Source organism: Sinocyclocheilus anshuiensis, unplaced genomic scaffold (genome assembly GCF_001515605.1).
Source record: "Sinocyclocheilus anshuiensis isolate Anshui unplaced genomic scaffold, SAMN03320099.WGS_v1.1 scaffold79, whole genome shotgun sequence".
In the NCBI taxonomy this organism is placed as follows: Eukaryota; Metazoa; Chordata; class Actinopteri; order Cypriniformes; family Cyprinidae; genus Sinocyclocheilus; species Sinocyclocheilus anshuiensis.
Window position 1 is genome coordinate 791191 of NW_015548213.1, and position 10610 is coordinate 801800.

General features: G+C 34.8%; 1 protein-coding gene across 1 annotated transcript in view; it reads left to right on the top strand.

Annotated features, from left to right (window-relative positions):
- pard3aa (par-3 family cell polarity regulator alpha, a) overlaps window positions 1–10610 on the top strand; it is a 500803-nt gene that overhangs the window by 383741 nt on the left and 106452 nt on the right. Inside the window, exon 21 of the mRNA XM_016440634.1 lies at window positions 289–561. Within this exon, the coding sequence (XP_016296120.1) occupies window positions 289–561 (273 nt within the window). The remainder of the gene's footprint in view (window positions 1–288; window positions 562–10610) is intronic.

Below are 10610 nucleotides of genomic sequence, written 5' to 3' on the forward strand. Positions count from 1 at the left end.
ATATATATATGTATATATATATATATGTATATTAACATATTTTATATATTTTAAAATATTTATATTTTATTTTGAGTAATTGTCATTTTATGCTTTAAGGTCATTCTTACATTTTTGAGATTATGTCCCCCAAAATATATCAAAATGCATTTTAATTTAAAAAGCAAACAAAAACATATTCAATATAAAATATGGAACCAAATACTCAAATGTTAAAAGAGAGATGTTGAAATTGATCTTGAGTGTGCACTACACATCTAAACCTCAATTGATGTTTTGTCTTTGTAGAATTCAAGCGAAGACCAGGGAGCTCCGAGAGCGACAGGCCAGAGAGCGAGACTACGCTGAGATCCAGGACTTCAACCGCACCTTCAGCTCCGACGAGGAGCACACCTACGCCGGGATCGGCTCTCTGGACTCGTCCCTGGACAGCAGCTTAGACCTGAGCCATAACCCCGGTCTAGAGCGTCCGCAGAGCCCCCGAGACCAGGCATTGCCCTTAGAGGCTCTCTATGCACAGGTCAACAAGCCCCGCAACGGACGCCCACCATCTGCAGACAGGTAAGCTCTCACAGCTTCTCTTCCTTCAGAATCACTGTGACGTGATGCACAGGCTGCTTTTGAGTGTTTGTCAGGGCGGTTAAGTGATACTTGACTGATGTAACAGGACAATGACGTGCCTTGACATGTTCTTGCAAGACGCAACCTTGGCTGTGTGTTTCCAAAGCTTTGCATAATGCAAGCTAAAGTGTGTTTTCTCGCTGTCAAATATTTCTTATTTTGTAAGGTTGGATCGGGTGAAGGGCACCAACACTTTTGAAGTTTATTTTATTGTTATAAGTTTCTCTGCAGACCTCTCTGATAGATGTTCTTCTTTTATATATGTTCATGTCTGAAAGTTTGGAAAATGAAAAGCTGTTTTCATCCACCCTTTGTAGTGTGAAAAAAATTGAAAGTCAAACAAACAGTATTATCAGATTTCTCACCTGAGTCCCAGCGGCTGCTTTTATAGCACAGGTAAATCATTGATAATTCTCTGGATGGGAAAATGTAATATCCAGCAGGCTCCTTTATTATCACGGATCATGTCAGATCCACCCTCAACGTGCACAGAATCTCTGAATTCGTCTGGGTTTTTAACGAAAAGAAAAGTCAACTTTATACTAGAAACTGCTGCAATTAGCTGAACTTTAGAGTGTTTTTGACCCACTTAAATAAAACATTTCACAAAATGTACTGCTGGATGTGCTGCCAAGCATTTATGGTAAACTAAATTATTCTGTCATTTATTTTGAAACTTGCATATCATGCATTTAATATGTTTGTAATACATGTGTTATGATGAAACTGCAATTTAGTACATTTAAAATATACTAACTTCATATGTGATATTGAATAACACACTACAGGACGTACTTTACATGTGCTTTAGTCAACACATCAAAAGAAGTACTTCTTTAAAACATGACGAATATTATTAAAACAATGATTTAAAATGCACAATTAAAAGTAAGACTTTTAATTTGACATTCTTAGAAAGAAGCCTTTTGAAAAGTGCACTTAAGTGTTAAACACAGTCAAGTGTCTCTTTAAATACACTTAAGTGACCTTTTAATTTATTAATATTATACCAAGTTTTTGTATATACTTTTTAGTTTTGAAATACACTACAAGTACACTTTTAATACAGTTAAGCACACTTCTTAGGAGAAACAAGCAGTTTGGGTCACTTTGTTTACATTTGTTACTATATATGCTACTGTCTAAAACTTTTATTAATGTTAACAAATGATGCATCTTTTGAAAGGTCAAAGGGTTTAGTGTTAATATATGTGACCCTGGAGCACAAAAGCAGTCTTAAGTTGCTGGGGTATATTTGTAGCAATAGCCAACAATACATTGTATGGGTCAAAATGATTGATTTTTCTTTTATGCCAAAAATCATTAGGATATTAAGTAAAGATCATGTTCCATGAAAATATTTTGTAAATTTCCTTCTGTAAATATATTAAAACGTAATTTTTGATTAGTAATATGCATTGCTAAGAACTTCATTCGGACAACTTTAAAGATGATTTTCTCAATATTTTGATTTTTTTGCACTCTCAGATTCCAGATTTTCAAATAGTTGTATCTCAGCCAAATATTGTCCTATCCTAACAAACCATACATCAATGGAAAGCTTATTTATTCAACTTTCAGATGATGCTCCAGGGTCACACTCTGTTTTACGTTATAGATGCTCCAAAAACAGTAATATAGTCATTTGTGTTGGGAGTGTAAAAGGAACCATGCAACATTAAAACAGGACTTTATACCTTTAAGTAGAAACCTTTTTTTTTTTGTTTTTTGTGGAATATACGCCTCGATCACTCTGTTTCTCTAGCTAGCGGTTATGAAATGGTTAACGGTAAGTTATGGAAATGCTACTAAAGGCCAGCGTGTCTCTGTCAGGAACAGTAATGACTCTCTGTGGGTTTATTACGGCGGCGGTTAATTGGCTCATAAGCAGAGGCAGTGATTGACAGGTGTCACTCAGGCTGCATGACCTTTCCCAGGATGCAATGGGAAGGGGATTATTACGTTACCGACTGCTGTTGTCCCAGCAGGAGTGTTCCCAGCGGCCGCTGACACCCCGCCGTTCGGCCGCAGTGTGAATATGACGAGGTTACGCAGCGCTCAGCAATCTGATGAATCCTTGTGCCAGTATCTCTGGTGGCAGTGCTCTGTCCCTAGTGTACTGCAGTGTGTGAATGCACAACAATATTAGCATTCATTTATGCACTTATTTATTTACTTACTATGCATGCATATTACTAGGGTATTCTAATATGTGACCCTGGAGCACAAAAGCAGTCTTAAGTCGCTGGGGTATATTTGTAGCAATAGCCAACAATACATTGTATGGGTCAAAATGATAGATTTTTCTTTTATGCCAAAAATCATTAGGATGTTAAGTAAAGATCATGTTCCATGAAAATATTTTGTAAATTTCCTACCGTAAATATATCAAAACTTAATTTTTGAGTAGTAATATGCATTGCTAAGAACTTCATTTGGACAACTTTAAAGGATATTTTCTCGATATTTAGATTTTTTTGCACTCTCAGATTCCAGATTTTCAAATAGTTGTATCTCAGCCAAATATTGTCCTATCCTAACAAACCATACATCAATGGAAAGCTATTCATTCAGCTTTCAGATGATGCATAAATCTCAGTTTCGAAAAATTGACCCTTATGACTGGTTTTGTGCTCCAGGGCCACATATAATAGTACATTTTATTTATAAAAATACTTTATTATGATAAAAAGTTGTATCATTATTATTTAAATATAAACACTGTATAATTTTATAAACTTATATTATTAATTAAATTGTTACAGTAAGTATTATGTAATTTTTCAGTTCAATATCTGCTATATATCTATTATTTGGTCTTAGCTATAATAATAATAATAATAATAATAATAATAATAATAATAATATATTGTTACATATTCTTATTATTAAATATATGCACTATATGAAATATAAATACTGTATGCTTTTATGTACTATTATACTATTGTTAATAATTATTACACTATAAGTATGAATTACATTATACAGTAATTATGAATAATTATTCAGCAACTCTTCAGTTGTCATTAATAAAAATAATAATAATAATCATGTTAAATATTATGCATTATTTGAAATGTAAATACTGTATAATAGTATGTACTTTCATACTTTTATTAATCATTTAATTATTACATTATTATTACATTATAAGTATGAATCAGTCATTATCAGTCTGAATATTTATTCAGCAACTCTTCAGTTGTTGTAATCATCATCATCATCATCATCTGCAGAAAAAAAGAAAACAAAGTATAACGTCTTGGCAGAAAATTACTGGTACATTTCCATTATACAATACAATACAATACATCTTTATTGTCAACCATGCTTGAAATTTGTCTTTGACCACACCAGCGAAAACCAAATACACATACAGACACATACTACAAAATACATAAAAACCATCATACTGAATCACAGCTTTTTGATTAATAAATCCGATCGCAGCAGGTACAAAAGACCATTTATAAATATTTGTCTTTGCTCTAGGCATTAAAAATCCCAGAGGGCAATAAAACAAACTGATCACACAGAGGATGAGTTGGGTCTTTTAATATACACTCCATGTATATTAATATACACAAAATATACATATTTGAGGACATTTCCTTCAACCATAAAACACAACCCAATGCAATGTGTAATAAATGTGTAATAAAAATACAGGTAAAACACCTGTCAAAAAATCAACATGGAAAATTCCTTCAAAATAAAATATTACATCAGATGTTTTTAGAGTATAGTTTTACGTTAGTAGCAGTGTAAAGTTGTATATGTTGTTTTGTTTAGACACAGAGAACAATCAAATACAAGACAAAAGAGAAAAGAGAAAAAGCGATGTAGAAATGTTTGTTTTATGACTCTGGTAGATGTTATTACCGACAGTTTTGCTCAGCATCTTTCACTCCAGAGTGTCCTGATGTAGTAAAGGTTAAACTTTACTGCTTGAAAACAACTGCTTCTGTCTGTCCTGCAGGATTCATATAAATGTTTCATATATAGCTTATGATACAGGCTTCTCTGTTTTCTGCAGTGTGCGTATTCAGCTATTCTGTCTGAAGATAAGAAAAGACACACAAAGATATACAAAAACCCCAGAAGATGCATTTAGAGAGAAATTAGAAATGTGTGCAATTACTGAAACTAAATCTGAGCTACACTAGTTATCGACAACCTACAACCAAAACCCCTTGATCAAATACTGTAATGATTCAGCTTTATGAATTCCTGCCCATTTTCTGTTTGTTTATTAATCAGCTAAATACCCAGAAGCAAATACAAATATTTTCAGCACAGTCTGAGACATTAAGATTATCTTATCAAATTCTAGCATATTACTAGCTTGTTTTTCCTCTTCAGATATACTCATTTTAACTCTTTGCTCTCCAGCGTGAAATAATAAACGCATGTTTATTAAACTATAAGTTGCATATGGAAGGTCTTAAACACTGAGTGCAGTTTACTGAATCTTCTCTCCTTTTAAAATAAAAATAAAATGCGTATTTCAGAGAGTTATAAGCCTTGTCGCAAATGTACTTGACATCTGATTGCATGCAAATCATCCTGCGTATATTTTAAATAGTGAGTTTGGAGCTTTGCATATCACTTAGAAGCAAGCCTTTGTGAAATACGTTGTAATATTTGTTGTCGTGCCTCTGGAATAAATTGCACACTTTTATTGGCGTTTGGCTGCGAGGGCTGTAATCTGCATGAACGGCGTAATGCATTCACATTCTAGACAGTCACATCACTCCATTTGAAAAGCCCGACTCCCTCCGTGAATCAAAACAAAGCCCAAACAAACATTTGCATTTCTAAATGAAAGCTAATAGAAGTTTCATCGTGTCAGGCTCCTGGAATAAACAGTCCTTGAGCGAGCGTCAGCTTTAGCTTATTAGGAAGAGAGGAAAAAGTTTTATCACAGATTTTCTCAGAGTTGTTTTCGTGGACGTTAAGTGTTTATTCTCTTAAAGAAGTGTCACAGAGGAAAATAGATTTCATCTCTTTGTAGATAACATTGGAGAGGAGGATTTCCTGTCTAAAGTGCACAGAACAGGAAGTGGATAAGGCTCTGCACATTCTGTCAATCACAGCTGCCCACTGAGGCCTGCATCCGCAGCAGAGAATCTTGTTTAGAAAAGTCATATTTAATTTATTTTCCCCAAATTAAGAGAAACATACAATACTCTGTTTAATATTCTGACATTATTTTAGCATTTTTTTCTTCTTCTTTTTTTTTCATGTCAATTAGGCATAGCACTAGGGGGAGAAAAAAAAAACTTTCATTTATTTATTTGTTTGTTTAAATTGTATTTATTTTATTATCAGATAATATATTTCATAATCATAATATGATGATATAAAGGCAAAATCAACCACAGTTGACCTTTATTATTATTATTTATTTATTTATTTATTTATTTTCATTTTAGGGTGGAATTAGACGTGGATATGTTTCCATGAGATTATTTTATTTTCAGATACTCAAATTAATCATTTGAAATTATATAATACTATGGTAATAATAAAGTAAAATGAACCACAATTAACCTTTATTATTATTATTATTATCATCATCATCATCGTCGTCGTCGTCGTCATCATCATCATCATCATCATCGTCGTCATCATCATCGTCGTCGTCATCATCGTCAAGGCGTGTTCACGCTCCCTTAACAAAAGTTAACAAACACTGACTCCAGTGCCTGTGCTGTTTGTTGGCTCACTGTCAACCCTGTTTGCATTCGTCTGAGCAATGTGAAGCAGCCTGAAGCCTCGTAACACTTCTGTCCCACTTACAATTCACTGGCAGCATCTCACAGCTCAAAGCTCTTGACATGCAGTCTGAGTTTGCAGTTTGAGTCCTGAGAGTCAGTCGATGAGTTCAGAGCACATGAGGCGATGTTGTGCGCTGTAGCCTCGAGCAGCGTATTTATCACACGCCGGAGGCTAAATCTGCAACTGGCGTAACACAGCCCTCCTCCTCCTTCATTGCTGTTTACTGGAGATTTGAGTTTAGGAACTCGCTCTCTTTTCCCAGCTATCTTTATATCACTGCTAGCATGACCAGTCACTCTGAGGTCGCCACACATCTGCTGAATTCCATGTGACCTGCGTGCCATTTCAGGCTTGTTGCATGGAAAAAGAGAGAGGGAATGCATTGAAGGAATGCGTCGTTAATTTTCCAGCATGTTCAAATAAATATCCATTTTGTTGGCCTGGTCAAGGCCTCCAAAGTGCATTAGCTACAGCCAATAGACATGCCATTGATTTATTGGTATTAAAAATGTGACACCATGATGATGTTGGATGCTGTTTATAGTGCGGTGGAGTCTATTGGATACAGGCTGCAGTGATGTAAAACTGTGGTGCCGCCATGGTATACAAGCTGAAGTGTGTTGCATGCAGTGTAAAAACAAAATAAAATAAAATGAAATAAAATGAAATAATGAAATGAAATGAAATAATGAAATGAAATAATAAAATAAAATAAAATGAAATGAAATAATTAAATGAAATAAAATGAAATAATGAAATTAAATGAAATTAAATAATGAAATGAAAAAATAAAATAAAATATAATATAATATAATATAATTAATACAATAAAATAAAATAAAATAAAATAAAATATATTCATGTATGTGTGTATGTATGTATTTAGGATGAAATATGACCGAAATATGTTGGATACCCAAAATAATAAATTGTATTATATATTTCTATAGTATTGTTTATCATAAAAATGTATTTATTTATTTATTGGATGAAATATTAGCTGGATACGTTGGATACTCAAAGTAATTAATTGTATTATCTGTAATTATATTATATTATATTTTTATAATATGTTATATGTTATAAAATATATTTTATATCATTGTATATGATAAAATATTATAAAACTGTGGTGTCATCATAGTAAACAAGCCGAAGTGTGTTGCATGCAGGGTTAAATAAATAAATAAATACATTTATTTATTTATTTATTTATTTTTATTTGTTGGGGTAAAATATGTCCTAGATATGTTGAAAAAAAAAAAAATCAATCAGCCTCTTGCATCCCACTCATCAGTGGCCTGGTATTGTTCACATTTGCATGTGATTTCATCTACTTCTTGTCCACTCAGCAACAACCCGTGTCTATAAAGTCAGTAAAAGCCTTTTTATGTTTCTCTTCTTGGCCAAAAATGCATCAATAGAAGAGGACGTTCAGGCGAAAACCCTCAGCGGAAACAGAAAAACCTCTTTATCTCGCCGTCCTGCAGCTGAATAAATACGCTCAGACAATTACCAAATGTCTGGGTCTGGTTCGTCTGCCTTTAACAGCCTCCCAGTCGAAGGTCAGAGTGTCAGTAAAGCGTGGAGAGTCGCGGCTCTCTGGCCTGTAAAAGGTTTGTAAGATGGGCCGGGGCCAGTGAACACACTGCTCTCGTCTGTTTTACAGTCACTCTACAGCCAAGCTCCATTATCCAGATTCTCCTGCTTTATTAGTGTCGTTTCATTGGTCCCTCTGAGCGAACGAGAGGCAGTTGAAGCAGGTTCGGGATCTGTGAATGAGCCTCACATCTCAAAGTCCTGAGACACGCTACATTTCAGATAAGTCTGATACCAGCCCAAACAAGGTTATTAGGGATGGAAGTACAGCCGTTCAGTATGCTGTACTGTTGAGTACTTGGGCATCCACCGTTCAGCCAACAAAACATACAGAAGTGAAAATCCTTTTTAAATCAGGTTGTGAAAAAAGACTTGATTCTTCCACTAGACATTAATTGGGTCATGGAATGATGCGGCAGGTGGTTGAAAAATAAGATGTCAGCCTTAAAATTATTAGATCCTGAAAGAAAAAAGAGAGAGAGAGAGAGAAATAAAAAATAATTAAAAGGTGACCTCATTTTTTTTTATCAAACAACAAACAAACAAACAAAAAACTCTTTGTATTAAAATGCACCAATTATTTTCAGTAAGACCTGTAATGTGTATTAAAAGAGACTTAATCTTTATCTAATAATTTCTTCTTTTCATTAGTTTTCACACTATAATTGTTAGTTCTGTCATGACAACTCTCGGAGGGATTGGCATGGTAATGTACATGACAATGATAATGTATTTGGTCTTGGTGGAATAGATCTGCTACGCTGCTGCTGCTGCTACTGCCAATACACCCATAACATGCTGCTGTGAGCATGTAAGAAATGCTGCTGCTGCAAATATAACATATATGAAATAACCCCCATATAGCATTAGGGCTGGGTATCGATTCAGATGTCCCGATTCGATTCGATTTCGATTTGCAAGCTTTCGATTCGATTCTCGATTTTTTTGGATTACATTCAGTGAATATAGTTTTAATACAAATGCTATTGATATTTCAAAAAATTAACAGTAAACATCAGTTTACAAATGGTGAATTAATAAAAAGAAATTAAGAACCACAGATTTATAGTATTACTATAGCTTTTCACCTGAGCATTGCGAATTGCGTGTATGGCCATGATAAGCACTGAATGAATGACAGGCTTTCTGTTGTAACATCGCGCAAGGTAAAATGTTGGACCATTTTTATATTAAATGATGAAAATGAATTTTAGTTTGGTTTGAGTTTATTTAAAACTTAATTTCATGTCAGTTTACGGAAATGTAATTGTTTCCATTAATGATAATAACCCTGTTGCATGGCGTTGTTTATGTGTGTGATCTGAATCTTTAAATATGAGCATAGTTGAACCTAACCGGACAATCTCAGGATGTGTCAAGTCTGTCTCCACTGTGTATGGAGAGGAGTGCAGAGCTCTGAGCTGTCGGTGTCACACAGAATGATATTTCAGGAGCGTGAAACAAACTGTCACCTCTTTGATGCACATGATTTGATTGACGGCTGCTCCCATTAGAGCGAGATCCTCTAAGCTGCTGCAAGTCAAGGTGAGATGAGAGCGAGAGCTCATGGGAGAGGAGAGCATCTCCTCCTCTAAATCCAGTCCGTCCTGACGCTGCACACCGCTTCAGTTGGATTATAAAGTGCAAGTAGCTCAATAGCTGTTGATAAAAGCCCGCGCCGGAGCCTTTGTGCATGCGATTGAAGAGCACGCACTGCGAGCACAGTACTGTTTCCGCACTCGTGTGACTCGCACCTGCCGCTGAAGTGAAGCTGGAGCGCACGTCTGAAACATATCCAGTTTGATGTGGTCGTAAAGACGTTCTGCGTTTAAATAAACAATGGTTCTTGTGAAGAAAAATGAGACAGAAACAGCAGTTGTGAGTAGGGTGGCCAACCGTAGCCCCGCCCCTGTGTTAATTGCGTTAAATATTTTTAATGCGTTACACTGAAAAAATTAATCGCCTGCGTTAACGCACTAATTTTGACAGCACTAATATATACACACACACACACACACACACACACACACATATATATGCAGGGATTGAAATGAACTTTTTCACTCACTGGCTACTAAATTTTTAAGTTACCAGCCATTCATAACTTCTACTAGCCAAAAGAAAAAAGACAGAAATAAACCAACAGTTTGAGGTGACCGTTGCAAATAATTTTGTGTCAGTACTAGGAGTGTGCGATATTGACAAAAAAATAATATCGCAATATTTTCTGGGATTTTATCGATAAAGATAATTAGACGATATTTTGCTGAGTGTGTTACTGTGCTGATGTTTTAACGACTACCGTGGACAGCTGACTCCTAAAGTTTTTGATATTCTTCATACTATGTGTGGTCAGTTCACAGCAGTGATAGAAATTAATCTTTTCCAATAAGTTTAAATTGATTTGTACCTTTTATGTGCATTTTACCTTTTATAAAGCCATTTTTTCTAAAAGTGTGCATCATCTTTTGAGTCAAATTCTTACATTTAATCAGTCAATTAGAAGAAAAGACATTTGGGCTGTTACCAAACAAATTATATCAGTATCAAAATTCATCTTTGCAATGCAGAGGAAACACAGAAGCTGCATGGGATGAATTTCCCAC